Here is a 26144-nt window from a genome sequence, read left to right as displayed (position 1 = left end):
CTTGCAGGAGTGGAATATGAATTTCCAATACCGTTGATACGCACTTTTGCATTTTTGTAAGTGCATTTTTGAAGGAAAACAGTTGACAAAAGCACATGAGGAGACATAGGGATAGAACCAAAAATGTAGCTGAAAATACTGAAAGTTTGTTCAATTTCACATTTGTGTTCTTCAGAGGACAATAGCACAGCAAGCAGTCAGTGCACTGGAGATCTGTGACAGTTTGGAAGCTGATGGTACCTCTCTTGCTACTCCCATACCACTTATCCTCAAAAAAACCTAAACTTATGCAAAAACTGACTTACTAGGAAGCAGTATCTTCAGAAAATGATTATAATTGATCTGTGTCACTGCATCAGCAGAAAAAACCCTGCCAGTTCAACTGTGAAAAGAAATATTGCTGGAAAAATATTCTCTAACATCTGGTGGTTTTTGAAGAAAACTTTGTACCCCTTGACGGAACAGCCTCAAGCCTGCTTCTGCTGCACAATGTGTGCTAACCTCTCTGGCACCCAAATTCACCAAAATAGGCCTTAAAATGAAGTTTATCACAGTAAAGGCTTACAGCCAGCAAGAACTCTGTGGTTCTTTATTCCATTCTCTCTCAAAGTAGCTAATATTTGTATTTAGTCTTCCTTCTATTTCAAAAAGTGTCATCTGAGGGAGGGGAAGGAGGGAGCAAGAGTAATTTATGTTTTGCTACAAATATATACTTTCAAATAATGCTTGGGAGTAATTAAAAGTAATCTTAAAGCCCTATTTCAGGATTGCATGAGCCATCCTGGGATCATCCGGAGCATATTTGTGTGGATCTCTAGCTGCTCTCAAACAGAAAGGATGCATGGGAGAAATCCTAAAGCACCAAAATCCTGCTGCGGGAAGGCCCCTTTTTTTCTTTTTGCAAGAATTGTACCAGTATTATGCATGTTTGTAAAAGAACAAGTGTTATTTTGGGGAAGAAAAACTCCATCTAAAGATCAGGATGATACCCAAAACCACAAAATTATTTTTCATCTTGAAATTAGCAATTGAATAGTTCTGGTAAGTATAGATTTAGGATGTACAGACAAAACAATTTAAGCAGGTAGTGCCTCCCTGAAGCTACTTTATTCAACACAAATATCCCCTCTACCTGTTCTCTGAAGGAGTAAGTGTCTCGGGAGGTTTAGAGTGATATTTTTATTAGGTAACTACATAAAAGAACATAAAGGTTCCCCTCATAGTATGAAGAGGTTTATTCCCCTGGAAAGAAGGAACACGTGTTTCCAAGGTCTTTGCTTGCACCAGTTTTCAGTTACTCTACAGCAGCCCACCAGAAGCGCAAGGCCCACGCGTGAAACCGACGGTGGGTTCAAAGGACTGCACCCGTGCCTCAGCAGCTTCCGTCTTTCCTTCCGCGCACGTTGCCATCCTTTCTTCGGAGGAGCCCCCCTAACCCCTCAGCGGCCCTCCGACCACCGGGGGCGGCGCGGGGAGGAGAAGGCCTCGGCACAGGTGCGCTCACAGGAAGGGCTCATGACTCAATGAGCTGGTTCCTCCAGCCGCGCCGGCCTACGGAGATGCCCGATGGATCTGCGGTCCTGGCCTCGGCTACACGTGCAGAGCAACTTCTGGCACAGCCTCCTTGCGCAACTCCCGTTTCCCGGCTGACGTCCTGCTTTTCCCTGAGGACAAGCGGCTCCGCCGACCGCAGCCGCCACCCGAGGACGGCCCGCCCACGTTCGGCCTCCCTTCACGGCCACGCCGCTGAGCTGGCCGCGTCTCCAAAGCCGTGACAAATGCGGTAATAGCTACAAGGAAGGCAGAGTAAAGTCGGAGGCTGGGAGGGAGCAAAGCTTCCTTCGGTGACCGCCCGTTAATAACGCCAGATGCCCGCGGCTGCTCCCGCCGAGCCCCCCGCCCCTCAGCCCAAGCCGGCGGGACTACATTTCCCGAGAGCCCCCGCGGCAATCCCGACTACGGCTCCCGGCATGCCCTCCTCAAGCATCAGCGCAGGGCAGCCGCGCAGGGCATGCTGGGGCCGGGCGGCTGCGTCGCTGCGCAGAGCATGCTGGGAAGCGCAGTCCGCTTCTCTCCGGGGAGCCCACGAGACTCCTCCGCCCCGCCCACTCCGGCAGCGCCTGGGGGAGCGGCGGGCAGGGCGGGCGCAAATTTCTCACGTGAGGAGGAGAGCTGCACGGCGATTGGCTGCCGTAGGGAGAAAGGGCGGGCCCGCAGGGAGAGCTTCCGGTGTCCCTCGGTTCGGCAGCTTGTTTGGATGCTGCCGTCACATCATGGCGACGCGCGGAGCGGAGGCAGCGCGCGGAGGAGGCAGCAGCAGCGCGGCGGGACGGAGCCGGCGACAGAGCCAGAGCGGCGAGGAGGCGGCGGCAGCCCCGAGCGGCAGCCCGGAGGTGAGGCGGCGCGCAGTCGGGCCCGGGGGGAAGGACTCCTCCTCCCCGCCCCGCCGGCTTGTGGCGCCTCATTCCCCGCCTCCCCCGTCCCCATGCGGCCTCGGCGCTCCGCGGCCGGCCAGCCAGGGCGCTCGTGGTTGGGGCAGGCAGTACCCGCCGCCGCCTCCCCCGCTTTCGGGAGCCTGCGCCGGGCAGGCCAGGCTCTGCTGCGCTTCCCCCGGGACCCGACCTGGGGCTACAGCCGCGGGTGTGTGTGGAAGGGGGGGGGGGCGTGTCTCGGCATCGCTCCCGGGGAGCCGCGCTCGCCTCGGCGGGGGCCGGGGACGGCTTACACACACACCCCACCTCCCCCCGGCCGCCCCCCGGGAGCGCGGCGGGGGCGGGGCGGTCCGTGCCTCGCGTGCGCGGCGGGCCGTTGGGGGCGGCGGCACGTGGCGGGGCTCGAGGCAGGGCGGCGGGGGGGGCGCAGTGCTTCCGCGCCCGCCGCTGCGCCGGCCGGGGTGTGGGCGGCCTTGGGGGCCTCTGCCGGCTTTCCCGGGGCGGGGGGGGTGGGGGGAAGCTCTGCCGGGCCGCCCCGCGTGTCCCCCGCCCGGCGGAGGGGCCGCGGCCCGGCAGGGTCGGGCGGCCCCGGCGCCGCTGCCGGTGCGAGCGGTGTGGCTGAGGTGCGAGGCAGGGCTGGCGGGAGAGGAGGCTTTGCCTGCCTGCGGTGGGGTGCGGGGGCGGCGGGAGTGTCTCCTTACTCTCCGAAATAGGTAAAAAATGGCCTTTTCTCTCTTTTCCCTCCCTCTACCGAAACGACAGTGAACTCAGCGGTGTCCTCGTGCCCTTGGTGTCTGTGCAGTAATTTCTGTTTGCGTGCGCGTGTAGGAAAAGCCTAAAATACGTCTACCTGAGCATCAAACAGCGAAGGCTTAAAATGTGTTGTGATATCACTAGTACAGCATTTTATGTTACAGAACTGCCTTGGCAATCTCCTGTGCTGCTTTAGGATCTCACCCTGTGTCCTTACATAAATTCAAGTGGCTCTTTTGTGGTAACTTTTTTCTGTGGTATAAAGGATAATAACATCCCAGAAATAGTAACTTTGTGGTGGTGGTTGTTTATTTTGGCTGTTGGAGAGAGATTTAGGAGGCTATGGAGCTGGTTTTCCTCAATGAAAAACCATCTCTTCTGCTGTGTGTTTTCTGAGGTTCTTTATTAGGAAGTGGCTTGTAAGTAACTTTAGTGTCTGCTATGAAAGCAGATGACAATGTTGTTTTAAAACAAAACCCCAAACAAACCAGCATCTCCCTATTATTTCATATACCCACAACCACATGGAATTTAATTTTTCAAAAAGGTTAAAATATGGCAGGGAATATTAAGCAAATTTTACTTTGAACTTCTTTTGTGAATTATAAATCCTTCAACGATCTCTTGCAGCTTTCCCTCCCCCTGCCTTGGTACACAGGAGTTTCTTTATTTTTAGGTTCCTTGTGACCTGTTTGCAGGGAATTCAGAACTTGTCTACCCTGCTTTTTCCACAAACGTACTGTGGATGACTAGAAAACTATTAGGTTTATAGTAAAGAGGAAGTGAAACCTCATTGGCGGAAGTGATTCATGCTATCTTAAATGTTTTCTTAATTAGCACCTGTCTCAGATGCTTGCATTAAAAAAGGGCTGGTGAAATGTGCAGCACTTTGCCCTGCATGTAAGTGCACTGAAAGTTTCCATTTAAGCTTCGGGTTCCTCCAGTGAAATTTTTGCTAGAATTACAGGAAGTGGTTTTTAATGTTTTAAGCTAAAACAGGGAAGAGATCTTTCTAATCTTTTCTCAGAGCACACAAAGAAAAAATTATACAAACCCTACCTCTTTTTTTTTTTTTCCTTTGAGATGATGTTTGAGGTAAATAAAAAAGCTGTTTTTAACAGCAGGAATGTCTTCTGTGTCATGAGGCCACCAAAGACAGAGCAAGAAGCATGGAAAAGGTAATAGAAAAAAGGAGAGACAATAAGCAGGGGTCATGTGAGAATGTAAGTGTCTGAACCAATATCAAAGACCATATCTTGAATGTAAAGCCAGCAGTGTTAGCAATGGAATTCTGTTAACATTGACTCTGTATTGACTTTTATGGAGATAAAATACAGATTTCCAAAGTAGATATTTCTTAATCGTCCTCCTGTTGTGTTGGGACTTCTAACCTTGCAATGCTTTGAAGCTACTGCAGGTGCCTCAGTCCAGTATTTTGAAAGTAGATAAATGAGTGCATAGAACATATTTTTAATGTAATGACAGAACAGGGTGAAATGTTTGTTTGAAATGACTTTCTGATCTCATAACTAAGATCTTAGTTCAGTGGGGAAGCCACCTCAGAGGCCATCAGGTTTTCAGAAAGGTATAATTAGACTGCATCATCATTTAGGTCAGCGAGCACAGTATAGAGAAGTATTGCATGAAGAAAAAACCTTAATAAGCTAGTCTTGTGGTCACAAGCACCTGAATTATTGTGTCTAGATGAGTGAGTGATGGCGTACCTGCTATAAATTCATACCCAAATTTTGTGACATCCCAAAATGCTAGTTTTTATGAGAAGTCATGAATAAAATTCCTACCAAGAATGACTGATTTTTCAGTACAATACAGTTATGTTAAATGAAGTCTTCTTGAGCATCCGTACTGAGGAAAAGTATATTCCACATGTCTTCAAAGTAAGTTTTCCTGTGTTAGCAGGTAAAAGTAAATTGCTGGGATGCAGGAAGCCTAAAATTTGTTATATGACATACTTTTTTGCCACAAGCTTTTGTTATGTAATTGGTCAGGATAAGGGCTATAAGGCTTTTATGTCTAGTTGCATATGCGAAAAGTTTGAAAATGTAGTCAGCTGAACAATGTTATTCAAATGTCTTTTCTTGAGCATGATGCTGAGCAAATGATTACGTATTTGCTTGTATATTTAGGTTGTCTTACAGTTGTGAAAATATCTTTTATGTACATATGTTTGTTCTGAAGCTTCCAAGATATTTTTTGAAAGTATTAGCAGTTCTGAATGCTGTGAGACTTATAAGAGTCTTTTCACAGTACAGGCCAACTGCCACTATGGGAAATGTAGGAGATGTTTTGATAGATTAATGCTAGTGCTTTTTAGGATAATTTGCTAATATAGGAGAAGAAGGATGTTGGTGTAGCTACTAATTATGGTTTCTTTTAGTAAGAGGTACATAGGGGTGTTTTCAGGTGTTTTAGGGAAAGATAGAGTATGTGTATGTGCAGGAATAGCAAATATAGGTACTTTAGTATGCATGGTACCAATAATAAACACCGTGTATTTTAGGTAGGACTGTATGTTACAGACCTTTGTAGGTACTAGAACAAAAAAACAGTCAATTCATGATGCATTTTGGCATGACAGGATAAGTTTTGCCTAGGTGTCTGTTTTGTCCTTATGTGCAGTGCATGTCACTGAAGCAATGCTGTTTGAAGTACAGTTGGCTTAGGCTCTTGTGATCATAGCCAGTTTCAGGAATAGGACACCTGTCTTGTACTCTTCATCTTTTAGGTATGAAGTAAGGTAGAATTTTCTTGACGTGCACTTTTTTTGACCAAGGTACAAGTTGAGACAACAGAGCAGAAGACTGAACAAAAACTTTGGGGTGAGCAGGAGCAAAGTTATCAGTAATTTTCCTACAGGCATCCTCAAGTTGTTTGGCCTGTAACTCTATCTTAAATAGCTTGAAGATGATACGCTTATTCAGAAATGTCAGTGTCTGGTAATAGCCGGTTTCACAGCTAGGTAGGTGGCAAGTATCTTATTTTTAATGATAGAATTTTGAATTTTGATAAATAATTTTGTGATCTTATGAAGTGGCACAGTAACTGTTCAACAATCTTTTTTTTCCTCACTGGAAATCTTTCTAGGTATGTAACAGTCTAATTCTGATCTGTCAGATTATAAGCTACCTATCATTAAAACTGCTTAGAAGCTGGAGGTTGGAAGCCAGATGGAAGCTGAGAAAGCATGGTAGCAGCTAGAAAAGGTAGTGGTGATTTCAGTAGAAAGTCTTTGGTGAAGTGGTTTTGTTTTGTTTTTATTCAGTCAGTACTGAATCAGCAGTATTATACAATGTGCTGTTGGAAGTGCTCTGTTCTGGCTGGAATGTTAGACTGAGAAGTTCACTTGTCTGATGAGCACGCATTTGAAAAGATAGAGGTAATAGTTGAATGTTCTGATCATGGGGGGGCCGCAATTTCAGTGATACTAATATGGTTTAGTACTTAACATTCTCGATGGGATGTTTATTATTGCTATACTCCAACTTGAAGCTTGATACAGATCAAATCTGAAACTATCTGTAGTTAAACCATTTTAAGAATTGAATTGAATGCAAGAAGGCTATTTAGACTTCTAGTTGTGGTTTTAGTATCTAAGTGATAGCTAATGTAGAAGATTTGTTAGTTGTAATCAGGAGGTCAACTAGATGTTAGCGTTTGTGGCACCTGTCAGGCAATAGCAGACTTCTCTGGTTAAAATTAAAACAAAAAACCTTCTAATCTAGGTTAAATACATTAGAATTTTAGTATGTTGTGCCACTACTGTCAGTTTTTCTAGAACTTAGACTACAACTTGATAGAATTTAAGTAAGGGGTGTTTTGGGGTTTTTTTTTTTTATGTTATCAGGTTGTTCTAGCTGCTGGTAGAACTACTTCAAATCCAGTATTCTAGCCTATGGTCACCAATTTTTAATTGTATTTAAGCGAAGAAAATTCGATATTATTACAAAAGCTGTCTACTGCCACGCTGAGCTTTGGTTTTGCAGGCAGCATGCTTGCTTGTCAGTAAGCTTGGATTTGTTGCATGTTCACTGGAAAACCAAAAGAAAGCTGGCAAGTTCTGTAGTTTTTTCTCTATCTCTATTATTTTTAAAAATATAGTTGAGATGTACAAGACACTTGTACACAACCTATCAGAATACTGAATTGAAGAAAAAGGTTTATTTCTACCTTCTCCATTAGACTTTGGCGAATGAGTCTGAAGTTCTGAAAATCCTTGTGGGTTTTTTGACGAAGGATAGAGAATGCTCAGAGTTGAGAAATTATTACTGTCAGTAAAGAATTAGACTGACACCTAATTTGACTTCTACAAAAGCTGAATTAATGAGGTGGTGGTGTTCATGAAACTTGCAGCTGCTTTGGAATATGCATGTTAATTGCCAGCTCTGAATTGAGAGGTGTTATGGTTACTATGATGGTGGGCATTTCATGACTTATTGGTCACATGTATGCCCCTGCCAGTAGTGGTTCTTTTTTTCCCCCAGAAATGGCAGAATTTTCTCTGATGAAAACCAGTGAAAAATCTGAGTTGTCTAAATTTGAAGCAGTGCTTCTCATGAATGTCATCTTGCTGACAGTGTTCCAGTACCTCAGTAGTCAGTGTTAGCTATCTACCTGTGGTGAGGATAAGGTATTTTTTTTAGTTCCTTGCGCTTTGACTGTGATTTGATTGACTTTTTTTTTAGTGTGTCTCGTGCTTTGGCTTCTTTCCAACCATAGTGCTAGCACTTCAGGTTGGCAGGATTGCCTATTGCTGTGCAGTGAACTGGGTTGAGGTACTGATCTGGCTATAAACTCTGTTAGAACAAGTTCGTGACAGTTGTGGCTAGCACGACAGAGGTGGGAATGAAATGATAGCAAGAGAGCTGTTTGGGCACTGCTGCTGTTCAGTGTGTAACCACAGCCGCAGCCAGTCAGGCCTTCTCAGCTGCTTATTGGAGTGCTGGCAATTTTGTGCTCTGCTTTCAAAAAGAAAATTTTGAGTCTGCTTATGGATTTCAGAAAGTCTGGAAATACCATGCCAGAAACTTTGAGTTTAGAGCAGACTTTCCCTACCTTTTGCTAGGCTTCTTAGGCACAAGTATCTGAATCGGAAGTTCACGTTCTACGTGATGGAAAAAATTGCAAGTTTCAGCTGTTGTGTTGGTACTGCAGTTCTGCTCTGGCATCATGTTGTGTTCATATGCTTCTGATCTTTCATGTCTTGTCAATGTAATGTGACACAGTATCTTCAACTTCTGTACAAGTCATGGTTTTTAGAGAAGATCTGTGCCATGTTTTCAACCATTGGTACCTACAAAAAGGTTAAGTGAGCTTTTGTCTTTTTTTAAGAAGCATCTCTTGTTTGTTTAGCTGACCCTAAACATGGAGGGGTAAGTCTTTCCCACGTCAATGGAAGCCCCACAGTTTAAGGCAATCTAAGGAAAAAAAAATATGTATTTTAGAGTTCTAAAAAGTCAACTGTTAAATGTTGTTGTTGGTTATTTGTTACAGCAATTCTATTACTGCATTACCTTTGCAGACATTTATCAACTATGTTGTCTGACATGATTGGAGAATGATAAACCTGCAGTGTGTTTATATTTGTCCATAAAGCAGGAGCATGGTTTCCATACTTGTAAAGAGCAGTGCAAAGTGAATCTTCCTTGATAAGTCAAAAGTTGCTCCTTAATGTCTATGCAGATTATTTGCAAATTAAAAAGCTTATTCTCTTTTGTGAAAGGTATTATATGAATTCCATCTTCTCAAGAATTAATCTGCCTTGAGATAAGGTCTAAAGCAAGGGACTTGCTTTAAGTATGGAGAACAACTTAGCTGTTTTGTATTAATGCATATTTGTTTAATGATTTTTAAATAACTCTTCCAGCATGCTGAACAAATTGGGAGTTGAAATATATCTCACAATATATTGTTGGCTGTGTTCCTTTGATGTTGACTAATTCCTTTTGAAGAGGAAAATGGTCCATCCGTGCAGAATATAAAACCCAGTGCAAATTCCTGACTTTAAGAATTAGCACATTTTTAATATTAATATATAAGATAATATGAAATTAATTTCTGCTTAAACAGTATAACTGCATATAAACAAGCCCTGTTCTTATTCCTTTTGACTTTCTAAGGAAACTTACTTTCACTGAAAATAAATCAATGAGAATGATCACTTTACTTTGGCAGTAAAGTGAGTTCAGCTCTGCTTATCATACTTTTAACTATGTATCCACATTGTATAGTAGGATTGCAAATGGACAGGGGGAAAAAAACCAAAACCGCAATCACCTCCAAGTATTGTCCTGAGTCCCTGCCTCTGTAGTGTAACAAAACACCCAACCAAACACCCTTGAAGTTCCCATCGGCCTTAAATGTGTCTAGAAATTGAGAATGTTGTTCTGGTGATTGAGAGGAGTCTGGTAGCAGCTTAATAAGCTATAGAGGGGTATCATCAGGTTTTCTGCTCCAAAATACGGACATATCACTGCAGTGTTAAAACAACTGGTGATGTTTAACTTTTTGGTTAAATGATTAAACATTTTGAGGTTTAAGAAACCTTTTGAGAAACTTCTGTGTAGTTGAGCAGAAATAATGTAGTATTCACAATCATAGGTAGTTGGACTCAAAATCTGAAGCCAGTTAATATTCACTTTTTTGATGATTTCATAGATGTGAATTTTAAAATTTAAAAAATGGATGTGTTCCTGGTCCTGTCTATCATTCTTTTTATAACAACAGATTTTCTCCAATCATGAGCTGATAATCATATTTGGCATTCTGATTGAAGTAGTTTAAACTCTTACCCTATGTATGTTATCGAAACAATGTATTTCTGTGGATTTCTTAACTTCCTAGCAAGTTAATTTTCCCCCCTCTTTCTTGCAGTATGTCTCTTGAATTATTTTAAAACTGGTGTCTTCCAGTTTTCTGAAACTAATATGTAATAAAGTTGATTTTAATAATTGTGTCCTTCTGTCTCAATTTTTATATCTTATTTTTCAAATAACAATAGTTATTTGTATAGTTTAACAAAGCTAGTTAAACTCTTGCTGAGTTTTTGATTTAGTATACTTAGTGTTGATTTGTGAGATAAGTTTTCAAGAACTACAAGGGAGAGATGTTTTCATTTAAGATTGTGCTTTAATAGTTGAGATGATAGCCAATTAGTTTTGGAGCCATAAGAACAGATTTCCATGTGAACTTTTAATTGCTACAATATAAACATTTTTGCAATGCCAAGGTATTGAAGTTGTTGCATAATAGAGTAATATTTTGGGCTGTTGTGTGCCGTTTTCTTCATCACTCTTCAGGCTCATTCTGAGTACAGTTATTTATATACCTGTATTAACAACAGTGAGTATCAGCTTGAATAACGATGGAACTTTACTCTTAGTTGTCCATGCAAAAGAAATGTGGAAGTTTTCATTTTAAATACAGTTGCTTGACTGTTTACTTCCACTTCTTTCTTTCCCTTCTGAAGTTGGTTGGTGGTACAATGGAAGAAGCTGGATCTCGGGAGATGGGAATGAATAACCAGGACCAGCTGGTGAACAGCAAGTGCAACGAGTTGTCTGATACAGCGTTGCAGCACGCGCAGTCCAACTGCCATGGCCTGGAAAACACGGCCGCGTTGGAAGAAGCTGAGTATATCACGAAGAACCCGGGGTCCACATGCTGCTCTCGGGAGTCTCGTGAGGAGACTCCTGGGAGAGAAGAAGCCCGTACTGATCCACCTGATGGCCAACAAGATCCAGAGAGTGAAAAACACAAAGAGAAAACTTTGGGTATGTTCTCTTTGGCATTTTGATTTTTAAATGGCTTTAATATTTTCATATAATAGCTATGCATTTTCTTTGTCTTTGTCTCAAGTTTACTTTGTAGCCAAAACTTGTCATCTTTAACAGGATATTCTGAGAAAATGGGTACTTCTGCTTAGGAAAAGACAGTTCTTAACGCATACATAAGAATCCTTCTGCTGGTAATGCTATTTTTACAGAAACTTTAATAATAATAATGTGGTAATCACTAATCAGCTTTTTTTAACTTTCCAGTTGTTGCATTAACTTTTAAATTTGGGATTGCAGTGTTCAATGCTACCAAAGCACTGCTCATATTTAAATTCCAAAAGGTTATTAAAAACACTTGTGTGAATATCCTTTATTAGCAAAACAACCTTTTAGATTTCACTGTTTCAGATTTTTCTTTTTATCTGTGCTATTATAAATTACAAAACAAAAATACTTTTGTGGTTTTAAGATTAAAGTAACACTTGCCATCCAAGTTGTGTAATGGCACCTAGGCAAGACAAATCTATTCTTACTGTGATGAGTTCTCATTTGTCATCTGTTCAGATTATGCAGCTATCAAACCAGAGAACAACTTAACACACGCTAATTTCTCATGGTTCTGTATTTTACTTCTAAAGACAGACTGCTTTTCTGGTATGTTTTTTCTCAGTATGGTTGTCTTTCATCCAATTCATAGGAAAAGAAGTGCTATTATTAATGCAAGCCTTGAATACACTTTCTACTCCAGAGGAAAAGCTGGCAGCTTTGTGCAAGAAGTACGCTGATCTGGTAAGCAATTTGTAAAGATAGTGGGAGTTATTCATGTGTTAATATTAACTGTGGAATGCAGGAACTTCTCATACAGGACAGTTAACAATTTTGAATGTTTCACAGTGTTGGTAGGTAAAAAAAAAAAACCACTCGGGCTTATTATGAGTATTGCTTCAGCCAAACTTGCATGTAGTCATTTCACTTCTACATGACTGCCTAAATCCAAAGAAAAAAGAGGTTATGATAACTTTTTGATAACTTGGTGCTGAAGCATAACATTAGGATTAACAGAAAAGCTAAGAGTTTCTTTTGGGACTAATTATTTTCTTAGGTTTTGTTGATAATGCTTTTCTGCTAGCATTTTATAATTTATCCCCTTTAGGATAAAGGGAAAGAACATACTGTGATAACAGGATTTGAAAAAAAAAAAAGTTCAGTTTATACGTAAGTCTAGTGATTTTTGGGGAGGTAGGGGAAGTTGGAAAGATCTGGGTTTAATTTTGCTTCATGCTTTCTGATCATGCAAAACAATGGACAGAAAAGTATACATTTCTTCAGTAACAAACCAAAAAGGCAAAATGTTAACAGTAATTGATGATAAAGTGGATTCCCACCCCAAGTAGGAGAAATGATAATTTATTTTCTAAATTAATTGATGGCAAAATTTGGAGGGGGGGAAAGGCTCATAAGTTGATTTTTCAGAATGCTTCACTTGTTCATTTGGAGACGAGGACAGATAAGAATGGAAAGATTGGAAATACTGTGTGTATATATTTTCTCACCATATTTGTAGATATAAAATGAATGCAAAACTAAAGTAGTAACTTAATAGCTTGAAACAAGCATAAGATTTGCCTTCTGTCAGGTGTATTATGAAAATGTGTCATATGACAATGTTTCTGAAAATGACATAATGGCTGCACATGGCATAACTCTTCTGAAATAAATTTATTTTTCCTTTGAGATTAATAATGCCTCCAGAGTTTTGAGGGTGAGCTAGAAGGCAGTGTTTTTACTCACAGAGGCAATACTAATTGCTTAAGAATAGACTTAGATTAGTTCTGTTTAGGAAATCCTGAGTTCTCTGTGCAGGTCTGTTATGGTTTTGCTTTGTTTTCCTTGCTCTCTCTCACATGCACGCTCTTGTTCACATGAGTGAATTTCCTTCAAACCAACAGTTTCTCTAAGAAGTCACTTTCATTTAAATGAGAAACAATAATACTTCCATAGTGCAACTCAAGGATGGGGAGCCCACCTAAAAATGAGCTTTGATATTGAGAGAAAAATGCAGTAAATGAGTTAGTTCTTATGAGCAATTGCTTGTGCATGTGATGCTTTTCTAGTTGAACAAACAGCTCCCGTGTCAAATCACAGTGGTGGTGATGATGACCTGCATGAGGAGCTAGGTTGGCATGAATTTGTCGCTTCTGCAGAAAGAAAACAGTCTGCATCATCTTCACTTTGAGTTTTCTTGTTGAAGGAAAGGTCTCCAAACAATTAGGGAACAGCTAGAGCAAATGAATTGTAATTTCCTTCAAGAAGTTTGGCAATCAGGAGAGACGTGTTCATGTTATGTTTTTTCGTCCTATCAGGAGAGGATCCGTAGTCTATAGGTAAAGTAAGCATTCACAGTCCATAGATAGTCACCATCCTAGAAAACCAGTTGCTTTTCCCATGATACTCAGAACTGCTGGGAAATTGGGTGGGAGCTTGTCTGGCTGTAACAGTAGCTCCATTTTAGCTGAATGAGTCCTAGAGGTACTCTGTTCCTCTTAAAAAGTTTAGGTTGGATCTGGTTGTGTTCCTTTTAAGATGCATTCTTTTCTTCATGATAGCAGTGGTGAACCACTGGCATAGGTGTCAGCTTTAATGCCAGCAGAGGTTTGAACTGTTTATGACAGTGCACCTACAATGCTTTTTTTCTTTTTTTAAAGATTCATCATCTTTAAAGCTCACTGTCAGGTTTTTCAGTGGTGTCTCATGAAAAGGACTGTACAATAAAGGTAGGAATTCCTCTCTCCTGGCAAAAGATCTTCCACAATTTTTTTTTTTCCTAATTTGGAATCTATCAGGAGATCAATTTGTGATGCAGGAAGGTTTGCATCCTTGGTGATATCTCACACTGGCATACTTTTACAGACCTGAAGTTTCATAGGTATGTGAACAGCACAGCCACTTGAAGTGTTTTTTCTGGCCACCCAAGAAAAGGGCTTTTTATGTTTGGATATGAAAACATTTCCTTAACATTCCTTTTCTCTAAACTGGATTAAATATACATTTAATGTACTGTTGTTGTGGAGGTCCTTAACTGTATTTATTCTTCCTTCTGTGCTTCAGCATTATTTTGAGCTCTTTCAGAAAACCAGCATTGTATTCTTCTCTGTCATGGTCATTTTCCTCGTTGCCAGCCTTCTTTTCCTGTGGTGTCCTGAGGCTGAGGCACTATCTAAGAAGGAGCAGTGTTACACTTAGCACTGTTACCTTCTTTACAATAGAACAGACTCTAAAAAATATGGTTTCTCGGGGAGCCCAAAAATTATGTGTAATGGAACTTACTCTCAACTAGATAATGCAAGAAATGTCCATTCACTGAGTATTCATAGAATAGATTTTGAAGTCAGCACTGTATACAAAGTTTAACGCTGTCATCTGCCATCTAAACAGCCTAAAGGAAATAAAATAAAAATTTTGCTACAAATGGTTGGGACTGTAGATCTCTTAAGACATCAAAGCCTGGGCTGTGCAGCTTTTATAGTATTTTACTTGATTTGTCAGGGCTGCTGGTTGTATCTGTTCCTTTCTGAAACACCTTAGCATTTTACAAGCTTGTATCAATTACTGCTTCCTTTGGTAGGAGCTCTGGCTGACAAGAAAGAACTCTGTACACAGTTCAGTGGATTTTTCTTTTTGATAGTAAAAATAAGACCTTTTGGATAAACAGCTGTATGTACCTTACAGATAAGAGAGCGGAAAAAGTTGTGACTTGTTGAAAAGCTAGTCGCAGTTGGCTTGTAATTGTATCTGCCACATCCTCCTTTCTCAGGGCTAGTCCTGCCCCTGTAGCTGAATGCAAGCTGATAGCCCATGGTCAACAGGTCCATGGTCCCTGTTCCTCAAAGGCAAATGTTTGTCAAGTTGGAATTTGTGTATTTTTGTCTGCTATCCCTACACATTCAGAATTGTCTGTAGAATAATGGGAGTTTCTCTTTAAGATCAACTTGGGGGTCTTAATGAAATTATTTTACTTCCTTGCTTTCATCTGAAATGTTTAAAAGTCTGTTCAGTCTCTCATCTAGATGCATAAAGATAGTTTCACCTAAGTTTAATAAATATACTCTCTAATGTTAGTTGGAGGAGAGCCGGAATGTCCAAAAGCAGATGAAGATACTGCAGAAGAAGCAAGCACAGGTCGTGAAGGAGAAAGTCCACTTGCAGAGTGAGCATAGCAAGGCCATTTTGGCACGTAGCAAACTGGAATCTCTCTGTCGGGAGCTTCAGCGTCATAACAAGACTTTGAAGGTTAGTTTATTTACATAAATTACAGTGCCAGTGGTGGTGGAAATCTTACGTGTTAATTACCATTTAAAATCAGCACTGCTGCTTTTTACTTACCAGTTTGCCCATTACCTGTACCTGCAGAAGATGAGTGACATAAGTGTACCTGAGGTACCTAAGGTAAAGAATATGGGGATAGTTCCACTTGCTAATTTTCCCCCCCCTGCCTCTCAAACTGGATCATAGATCACAGTACTTGCAGGATGTGATCTTGCCATATTTGTTTCTGGGAGCAGTGCTAATGACTGCTGGAAAAAATAGCACAAGTGAAATAACAGCAGCACGAAATGGCAGGGTATCAAAAAAGGCTTAATTCTGTCAGAATATAATGAATGGGAGTGAAATGGAAGAGAGCAAAGAGATTCTCATCTGTGATCACTGTAGGAAATTTCCTTATAATATGAATGCTGGCTTTATCATCTGGCTAATTTTTATACTTGCAAAGGTATTCATGTAGCATAACAGCAGCCTCTGAGTAATGTTGATAGCAGTAAGGACAAGATTCTCTAAAAGTTTTGGAATTTCTAGATTCTTCATTCCATGCACTTCATATGTATAGTCACATAGCATATTATGATTGTGGCTTATATTAACTCTACAACTCTAGAACTTGAATTTGTCCTGAAGTAAATTATTGCCATTGTTTCTGACTCAAAAATATGAAAAAGGTGCATGGTTTGGCTTGAACATGTTAATATTCTCTCATAAAAGGAAGAAAACATGCAGCAAGCGCGTGAAGAAGAAGAAAGACGTAAAGAAGCAACTGCACACTTCCAGATTACACTGAATGAAATTCAGGCTCAACTGGAACAGCATGGCATACATAATGCCAAGCTCCGTCAGGAAAATATTGAACTGGGAGAAAAACTGAAGAAACTCATTGAGCAGTATGCATTGCGAGAAGAGGTGCTTACGTTATGCTTCTAATGGGATTCTGTTAGTTCCTTAACTCTAAGGATCTCATAATTATTTAAGGGGGAGAAAAAACTCTTTAATACTTTAAAGCCATCGTATATGTATATTTTAAACTATTCTTTTTACTTCACCATGAAAAATTAAGTAGCTGTTTGGCCCACTATCTGCCTTTCTTGTCTGGTTTTGCATATCTAAATTCAGGATACATTGAAAAAAATCTTTCACAGTCAAAGCTATTGAATAGTGATAAGTTGTCCAGAGATTGTGGAATCTCTGTCTTTAGAGATATTTGGAACTCAACTGGGCAAGGTGTGAGCAGCCACATCAGACTTTGACGTTGACCCAGACTTGAGTGGACCGAATGGCTTCCAAAGGTTATTTCCAACATAAATATGTAGTAATATTTGAAGTTCTGCTAAATTATAATTTCACATTAAAATGGGAGGGCATATGAAAGTTAATTTGCTTTGGTTTATTAAGGTTGAAGGGTGTTGGCAAGCTCCTTTGTGTGTGTAGCTCTTCTTATTGGCATAGAATCAAAATAAGCTATCACGCTTTAAGAATATGTTTGGACTGGTGTCATGGAAATGACTATTTTAGGGGTAATGGAGCTAGTTTTAATTGGCACTAGTATATGAGCTAGCCAGTCTAAGCTACAGTAAAGGAAAACAGCCAGTTCTCCTTGTCAAAGAGAACTAAGCTTCAAGTTCTACAGCTAAGATTAGTTCTTAGTTGGCATAGGAGGTTTGGAATATAATTTCTCAACTATTCTTGTTCTTTTCTTTTACATCTGGATCAGTTAGAAAGCACTCTGTAGACTCTAGTTCCCCACTTTTTGTGTTCATGGAGTTTGTATCTGCAATGAGATAATTTGGGGAAGAGAAGAGGTAGGAAGCTGCCTTGTGCTACTTCACAGATGGAAGTAAGACTGCAAAATTCAATGATTTGTGGAATTTCATCAGCCATCAAACCTTGCTCATTTTGGGCTTTTTGAATTATGAGGACTAGAGCTTTTAGATGTAACAGAATACAATTAGAGTTAAAGGTAGATACACCAACTTTAGAAGAAAGGCTGTAGACTACTTGGTACAGGATTTTTTTAAATGCCTAGTGTGAAGTGACTGACAGTATTGTACCAATTTGAAATATGCATCTGGCTTCCGTGAAAGACAAAAAATGTGTAGCTATAGTACATGGTGATAACGGGAGGAACAAAAAGTATGTAAAACAGTCTTTTGCTGCTTTTTCTTTTGCATGAAAGTTCTAAACTGTGCCTCTCCCCATACGTGTACACTTACCTTAATTGACCAGTGCACTGTTTATATTTGACTAATATGATTTTCTTTCTTCCTTTAGCATATTGATAAAGTGTTCAAACATAAAGAACTGCAGCAGCAACTTGTGGATGCCAAACTTCAGCAAACTACCCAACTTATTAAAGAAGCAGAGGAAAAACATCAGCGAGAAAGGGAGTTTGTAAGTGAATTCTATGCATGTTAAGAGAAGTAACAAAACCCACCAAACCAGATTTTTCATGATTTAAAGCAAATACAGCAAACTGAGGGGACTGTCTTTTGAAAGTTAGGATAGATTTCAACATCAAGATATTTTTGCATATATGTGTATGATGCCTGTGCTATTAATGTCCATATTCACAGGCAAGTAATGTTACTGTTTGCATTTTCTCAGCAAATGTGATGGATATCATTTAGATTTTTCTTAGACTGGAAAATGTCTTGAGCTGAAACACCAGACGTACTTTCTTGCTGTCTTGTAGTTGTAACTTTATGGTTTTATGCTATAAGAAATAACAAATGCAGAATAAAGCATATATTCTTCTGAACTATCTGTCCCTAGAAGTATGTCTGGTTTATTTGTATGTTGATAATCAGCAATTTACTTGTGATATTCCAAGGAGTTAGCTTCCAATTAAAAAATAATACTTAGGTGAAGATTTTTTTTTATGCTCCTTACGTACCTCTAACTTCTAGAGGTACATCTGTAATCTTAAAATAATCATCTAGCATTAGATTATTCTATATTATTAAAACATCATTTTGGAATCATAAGCTGATGACAATATCTTCAAAGATGAATCTGCAAAATGGTGTCAAGTTTAAGCAAAATTGAATGAGTCTGTAGAAGTAATATTAGTGACTGGAGAAATGGACGTGGTAAATTAGAGAGGTTACAAACCAGTTATAAATGGCATACAGTTAGTTAATGAACTGCTTGTATAAATTTAGCCGTTCAAACTTGCTACAGAAATAGAAACATTGACTCATGCTACCAATTAGACAAATGTCTCAATAAAAATAATTTCTGCATGCCAGCACATGCTTTAAATTGTATATATGAAAGTATAGTATAGTAATGAAAAACCTATGTGAGAAAACATGGTTGAATGGCCCTGAGGGGGCTGTTAAACTTTCTTCATTTTTCATCATAGATCAAGTTCTGTAAGCCATTCTTAGGAGTACTTTCTTCATTATGTGGCTTTTTGCATTTATTTTTTTTTAGCTGCTAAAAGAAGCTACTGAGTCCAGGCACAAATGTGAACAGATGAAGCAACAGGAAGCTCAGCTGAAGCAGCAGGTATTATTTTTTTTTTAAATGGAATAACTCTTCAGTAACAGTTGTTCTGAAAAAAAAATTAAAGAAATACCAAGAGGTTTGTGATTATAATGAACATCACACAACATGTGAAAAAAACCTACGTTATGATTCATTAGGTACAATATACTACTCGTGAAAAGTACTTGGTATTTTTTTTAATTAAGTCTTAAATTTAATTTCCAGTAGATAACTCTTCAGTAGTGAAGTGTGAAGTATAAATTGTAAAGACTTGATATTTTGTACTAAACAGCAAGTACATCTGGAGAGTACTGTTACTGGAAGGTGCTAAACATTGAATTGCTGGAGTTTGTAATATTAACACTATTAATTTAAAAGGATACTAAGACTAGAATATATGAAAGCTTAAGTATCTATTAATTGTGGCTACTTTACCATTTCTTGGCTTCTCTGAAACTATTCTCGCTTCCAAAGGTATTTTTATCTTTTTTTTTATAGCTGTTCAGGACCAGAGAGGCCCTTGTGACTGTAAGAGTTGGGTGGGGATTTTCACCCATGCAGGTTTTAGAATTTGTTCCTTACTGTTTCTATCCCATCCTGTTGTGGAGGATTGGTGGCCAGCAACATGTTTATCCTTGCAGTTATTCAGATTTAGGAACCTAAAATGGAGTGCTTCTGTCCACAAAAAGAATTACTATCTTCAAATTGTTTTTTTTGCTGTAAATGCTACAGCAAAATACTCTGAGAGTGGAGAGGTGGTCTCCAGTTTTTGTGCTGTGGTTCTGGATCACCTGCAGTTACTGGCCCCACGCAAGCTCAGCACGTAAGGCGAAGGGAAGTGGTAGGTTCAGCTAACATCATAGCATCTGAGAAGCAGTAGCTATTCTTTTTGTTGTACACCTCTTATTGCTTCAGTTTTGTGAGGTTTCGTATTAAGTCTCCTTGCAAGCTCTGTTTCATGCCCTTTTTTCACACTTACTGTATCTAATTCTTTTCCAGGCTTTCCAACAGTTGTATACAAAGTGTGTGTGTATATGTGTGATTAAATGTAATTGCATACACACACAGAGCCGCCTTCTTGGGGTGTCCAATGACTTGGACTCATTAATATCCAGATTCTCCCAAATAGTTTTTTGCTGCACTTAGTCTTTTATGATTTTTTCCCCAAGTTGAGTACCCTTTATTTAAAAATAAAAAATGCTTTTTAGTAGTAATAATGGGTATAGTTTGTGGTTTTCTGGGGCCAACGGATTTTTTTGTAGAATAAGATGAGCTAGAAAGTTCAGTCACAATAATGGCAGACTCTTATGATCTACTGTTCGCAAGGTAGGCTAATTTCTGTTACGAAATTTCCTCTACTATTAGAGGAAAATAAAATTCAGGGCACTAAAATATTGTATTGTCCTGCGACCCCCAGTATAAGAATTCAAAGAACTGATTAATCTTCAGATGGAGTAAGAAGTTATTAGTAAATGGTCATGTATTCTCAGAATATCAAATTGCAACACCGATAGTGTAAGTTGTTTTAATAAGGAGCATAACAATTTTTTTTGTGAAAAACCATGTTAACTAACATATTTTGCAGTTCCTTCCTGATGATTTACCTTGTGGTGCAGGGCAAGAAAATTTTCTGTAACCAAATTTTAATGCTCTTCACTTGTTAAAATGTAATAGTTTTCACTATTAAATTAATTCCTTGTCAATATTCACTTCCTGTGATTTTTGCTCACTGAGCAGATTTCATAGGTTGTGAATGTGTATTTTGATTTCTGGAATAAATTATGTTTATTTTGTCCCAGCCTGGGTTGTTAGCTTTGGCTGATTGAGGTGGAAAGGTAGGTCTCATCTAAGTTTAATTTTACTAACCATGTACTGAATTTCCTGTATATTAAAGTCCACAGATTTTATTTATTTTTTTTCAGTGGGGAAAGACAAATGAGATAGTGATGAACTGTGATGTCTTCCAACGTTTTATTAAATATCATACCCTTTTTTCTTTAGAATATATTACTGTTCTATAAACATAAACTCTCCTTTTATATATAATCTGAATAGCATGATTTCAGACAAGTTCTGCATGTTCCTCAAGCAGAAATCATAGGATAGCATAAAAAAAGACTTCTATTTTGAGTTTCATTTTCCCTTGTACCTTAATATTTTTGTATTTGTATACAGCTGTTCAGATTAATGTTCCTGTCTCTCCCAACAGCTTTCTCTTTACATGGATAAGTTTGAAGAATTCCAGACCACCATGGCAAAAAGTAATGAACTCTTTACAACCTTCAGGCAAGAAATGGAGAAGGTACTTACAGGGTTACTTAGTTTCATAAAAAGTAATATAAAAATGCATGCTCTTAGTCGGATGCATTTTAGATTTTATAACAGTGTTTGCCTTCTGAAAATATATGGAGTATTTTGACATTTAATTTGGATCATAAGATAGAGCATAAGAGTTTGACATTATGGAAGGAAATGTAATTTTTTTCTAGTTTTTTACATACTTGCATAATATCTAAATCCCAATTTCAGTGTTTTATCAAAGGCATGTAGTACTTTTCAGGTTTTTTTGGCTGTGCTTGTGTCTTAAAATTTATTTTCCTGGAGTTTTTTATTAGTTGTACTTGAAGGTTGCTAGTCTGTTTCTTTTAGGAATCAATCTTTGATTTGTTTCTTTGATACGTTTCTTTGGAATTAATCTTTGATCATTTTCTTTGAATGTAGAATCTGCATTTGTGGGGTTGAATTTTGTGCAGAAAGACTTTTCTGTAAAAGAACTTGTTCAAACTGGACTTGGAAAGTAACACTAAAGTTGAATTATTCATGTAAACCTATTTACATTGCAACACATGCCACAGAACTAAGTCTTTTATTTATCTTTCGTAGATGACGAAGAAGATTAAGAAACTGGAAAAGGAAACCATAGTGTGGCGTACAAAATGGGAAAACAACAACAAGGCTCTTCTGCAAATGGCTGAAGAGGTAATTATATTTTAAGCAACAGCATGGCTAAACTAGAGTGTGTGTCCTAGAGAACTTTCTACAGTTTTTCAGTTTTAGAGAACTGGTAAATAAGACATAGTAGCCACCTCTTGGCTTGTCTGCCTTTATGTTTTTTGTTGTATAAATGGTACTGTTCTCCCCAGACATGGAAAATAAAAAGCTGCTATATAAATCTAAACTCAGGACACAAAAAAAAATTCAGCCTCATCTTTCCTTGCTTACTGTTTAATTGGTGGGATAGTATGTATGAAATCGTACAAGCTGAATGAATTGTTTGTATTTTAATATGCTGAGCAAAGTTCAGTTGGTGCTGCAACAGAAATCTATTTTAAATATACAAGACTGGTGTGAAGGAAATAACCCATACGTAAGGGATCAGTTACTTTCCTGCATTGCTGCTGCTTTTGAGGGCATAAGGTGCCATTAATTAATTGTAGTCCAGCAAGAGAGGACCTAAAACAGTTTTCACACAGGCCATGGGCACGCAGTTCTGCCTATCCTGTCTAATGTCTAGTTCAAGTATATTGGGTAGGATCTTGCTAAACTGTGCTAGGTCACATGGGTTCTGCTATAGCACTGCTCATCTTTCTCTAGTCTTCTAAGGAGCTAGTCAGAGAGCCATGAGTAGGGTACCTTCTGACCCGGGTTCTGCTGCTGGATTGTGGATTTCCCACTTGTATGCCCTTCTGCTCCATGTAGTTGCCGTTATTTGGGTTGTAATTGACTGATTTATGGGACTTCATATCAGGATCCTCAGTGATACTCAGCCCTCACTTGCAATTAGCATTATGTAGTTACATAGTTCTCATTGCTTGTTTCTGAAGGTGTCTGTTGTCACTGCAGCTTAGACAAACCAGCTGAAGTGTAATGGTCGAGTGTGCTGAGGAAATTTGCTCTAGAGCAGCTGGAATTTGACCTGTTGGATTAAAGACTTAATATTCAGGATTAAGTAGTAGTGATTCTTTTCATTAATTTAAGGAAAAAAAATCATTTGGATCACAGAGCTTTTATTTTCTTTTGTCCTTCAGAAAACAGTAAGAGATAAAGAATACAAGGGCTTTCAAATAAAACTGGAGCGTTTGGAGAAGCTATGCAGGGCCCTTCAGACAGAAAGGAACGAGCTGAATGAGAAGGTGGAAGTTCTTAAGGAGCAGGTTTCTCTCAGAGAAGCAGATGTGGATCTAGCTGTGCAGGTGTTGCAGTCCTGCACGCTCAATTCCCACGAGGAGCTGGGAACTCCCACTGACACGGAACCAGGAATCCAACCTGATGCGGAATCACATGTGGCAAATAGTTCCGAAAAGACTGTCTCAACAAGTCCTGTTCCTGGCACTGAATCTGTAGACTAAAATGAAGTGTAAACACTGTATTGAGAGATATATTTTGTGTATAACTTTCTCTGTTGGTGGTAACTATTTGGTTTTGTGGTGAAAATTTTCTTACTTTTTCTACCATATCTGTATTTTCTTAGAACTACTGGACTTATGTGGTACAGGAAGCTGCATAGCAGCTTTAAATAGCTTAAACTATAAATTTTCCACAACTGTGTTGCACATCTGCCTCATTTTTTAAAAGAAAATATTTTTCCATAAAAGGATGCATGTGCGTTTCCTCCCCACAACACAAATCACTGTCATGGAAGACCGTGTACAGATATAACATCGTTCCGGGGAAAATAGTGACAGCAGGTCACTTTTTTGGTTTGAAAAACAGCATTCTGGTTTTGTTCATTGATTTGCCACTGTAGTATACTAAAGATTACCAATATTTCCAGTAAATTTATCTAACTAAGGATGTCTAATGGCCAGTAAAAACCATCAGCTTTCCCCTGTAGTATGTTTTCATATATATGAATGAAAAAGTAAAGGTCCAGAATATAGTAAGAGATTTGTTTAAAGGGTTTTATGTACTTTGTGGTATGAAAAAAACAGCTTTGAAATACATTAATTTGCAGCTGGTGAAACAGGGTGTACAACTTTTTGCAGACTTCTCAGGGTTGTGTTGTAAAGGTTAGTTTGGACTATTTGCCCTGCCTGTGAACATGTTAAATATAAATGTGTGAGAAAATGTACAGCAACGTTACCGAGTGGAATTTTGCAGTTGTGTAGCCTATTGCACAGGTGTTGGTCGTGTTCTTCCCTCTTGGATGCAGGGTGCCCATCAGATGGTTATCCTGACTAGAGAAATCCATTTCTGTCTAGACAAATCTCCAGATTATCCAAAGGGCTGGAAAAACAGACATTTACTGCCATGGGTGTGGAAGACGTGAGTCTGTGGCATACAGGCATTGTCTGATAGCCTTGTATGCAACGTATTTAAACGTTAGTTAAGTGTATGCTGGTTACAATTGAACATGTAGATTCAAATACTTTTCCTGAAGTACCACATGGAATTTCTTGCACGCTCAACCTCGAAGCTGTACCAGTTGGCAGAGTGCCTTCCCAGATGGGTTATCTGGTAAAGATGGTACTTGAGATTCTTACACTAACATACCACAAGCAGAGCTCCCTTGTTAACCTTAAACCATATATAGTCTTTTCTTAGAAAATTTGATATCCTCATTTTGACTTCTTTTCCTGAGAGAAGCTAGGACCAATGTTTATTTTTTGGCAAGACAATGTGTGAAATAACTACAAGCTGCCCTTACCTTTAGTTCCCATGTATTTACTTTCTAGTTTTGGTTGCTGTTGTTTTAAGAAATACAAACGTGTGTAGCCTTTTCTGGTACTTAAAAGTTCTTTGCACTTACTTGGGAGGGGATTTCTGAATCAAGCACATCTCTCAATGAGCTTCCCACCCTCATTGCCCGCGGCAGTTTCGTGGCTAAATTACTTGAATGTTCAGGCTGCACTGAGCTCCTGATCCTTTTCCTGTAGTAATGTACATTGAAATAATGTAGCTGTCTCTGAAAGAGTAAGGTTACGTAAAGCCTGATCAATGTGTTTTAGCTCATACCACTGAGAGGAACTGTGCAAAACTGACATTTCTTAATTGGTGGAGCACATGGGAAGCTGGCTGTCTTCCTCCTAGATTTGTGCAGCTTTTGTGTTTGTGGTCCAAGCACAATGCGGGAATGAAAAGAAGGTAGCAATGAGCTGTCAGTCAGGTTAGACTCAGAGCTTTGAAATGTTAATCATGCTAACCATAACAGCATAAAAAAATACTGGAAAGAAGTATTCCAGACGTGCTTTTCAAATTACTTGCTTTATAGAATCGAACTGTTTAAAAATAGTTGTCGTGAGAACTGGTTTTCAGCTAACACTAAGCATGAAGTAATTTTCCTGAGGAAAAGTGAAAAACTTTGTATCTGATGCATCGTACCCTTGGCAAGGTAGGACATGCAATTTTCTATTTTTACAATTTATTATTTGGACATTTGTATCTTTAACAATTCTTTCTATAGCGCTTGTTCTATATGGAGGCAAGAGTGAAACTTTGGACCCTGCTGCAAGAATATTTTAAAGGGCTTTTAGAGACATGACAGATGTATAGAACAGCAATACAAATATATTTGTTACCAACATATGTAAATGAAGCAGAATGCCCCAAGTGAAAGGCTTTTAAAATGGGGATACCTTTTCTCTTCCCTACCCATAACATACTCATGTCATAACTTCTCTGGCCAAGGTGAGCTGCACTTTGCTTCCTGAAACCAGTCAGTACAGTTTCATGCATTGCTTGGAGTGTTTTTTATTAAAAAAAAAAACCCAAGCAAGCAAAACCCCCACAAATTTATATAAGGGATAAGCTCAGTACTCGTAACTGATCTGCCGTACAGCAGGCTATTGCACTGCCAGTCTCAGCCAAATCGGCTCCAGTAGGGTTTTTTAGTAAACTTGTATTAAGGTCTTTCTCCCGCTACCATAAACTGTTTAACCCAGGCTGTGAACTGACATAGCCTGAAATAAGTTTTGTCTAATTGTCAAGACTCTGGGGCCTGATTGACAGTTTCACCATGATTAAGCTGCAAAAAGCTAAATTGTATGTGATGCAAGACCCAAATATGTGTATACGTACACAAGTAAGTTAGGGCTGTATCTCTAATGTTTTGTCCTTCCTTTCATTACACCTGGTTACATTACAGTTCAATTCTCAGGTGTTGCAGAAAATCTACCTCTTTGGACTGTAGATGGAAATAACTGTGAAAAAAGTGATGCAGAAATCTAGTTTGTGCTAAACACACTGCTTTATTTTTACAACCCATGTCTGCTTTCATGAGGAAAAATGATAAATGAACAGGCAGTCTTTGTTTTGCTTTTCAAAAACATTTTGTAGAGATTTTTCACTAATGTGAATCTGAAATTTTATCTACTCGATTCTGTATAGATTAAGTAAATAAGTATGCTTAATA

The 26144-nt window shown here is 39.2% G+C and overlaps 1 protein-coding gene across 1 annotated transcript; it reads left to right on the top strand.

Moving 5' to 3' along the window:
- The first annotated feature begins 2238 nt into the window (after nucleotides 1-2238).
- On the top strand, nucleotides 2239-26144 carry TXLNG (taxilin gamma). The gene is made up of 10 exons (XM_054827234.1): nucleotides 2239-2393; nucleotides 10672-10975; nucleotides 11676-11767; nucleotides 15098-15268; nucleotides 16016-16210; nucleotides 17576-17695; nucleotides 18740-18814; nucleotides 21003-21095; nucleotides 21677-21772; nucleotides 22822-26144. Exons 1-10 carry the CDS (start codon nucleotides 2274-2276, stop codon nucleotides 23140-23142), a joined length of 1587 nt encoding a protein of 528 aa, XP_054683209.1. The 5' UTR covers nucleotides 2239-2273; the 3' UTR covers nucleotides 23143-26144.

The sequence above is a fragment of the Grus americana genome, chromosome 1 (assembly GCF_028858705.1).
Source record: "Grus americana isolate bGruAme1 chromosome 1, bGruAme1.mat, whole genome shotgun sequence".
Lineage (NCBI taxonomy): Eukaryota > Metazoa > Chordata > Aves > Gruiformes > Gruidae > Grus > Grus americana.
The sequence above is the reverse complement of the archived record's forward strand: the minus strand, read 5'-3'. Positions and strand labels throughout refer to the sequence as shown.

Bases quoted from the DNA above. Each gene is read 5' to 3' on its own strand.
- TXLNG (XM_054827234.1), top strand. From the start codon at position 2,274: ATGGCGACGCGCGGAGCGGAGGCAGCGCGCGGAGGAGGCAGCAGCAGC. The intron at 11,768-15,097 runs GTAAGCAATTTG...CTCTAATGTTAG, and splicing joins GCAAGAAGTACGCTGATCTG to TTGGAGGAGAGCCGGAATGT. The intron at 15,269-16,015 runs GTTAGTTTATTT...CTCTCATAAAAG, and splicing joins GTCATAACAAGACTTTGAAG to GAAGAAAACATGCAGCAAGC.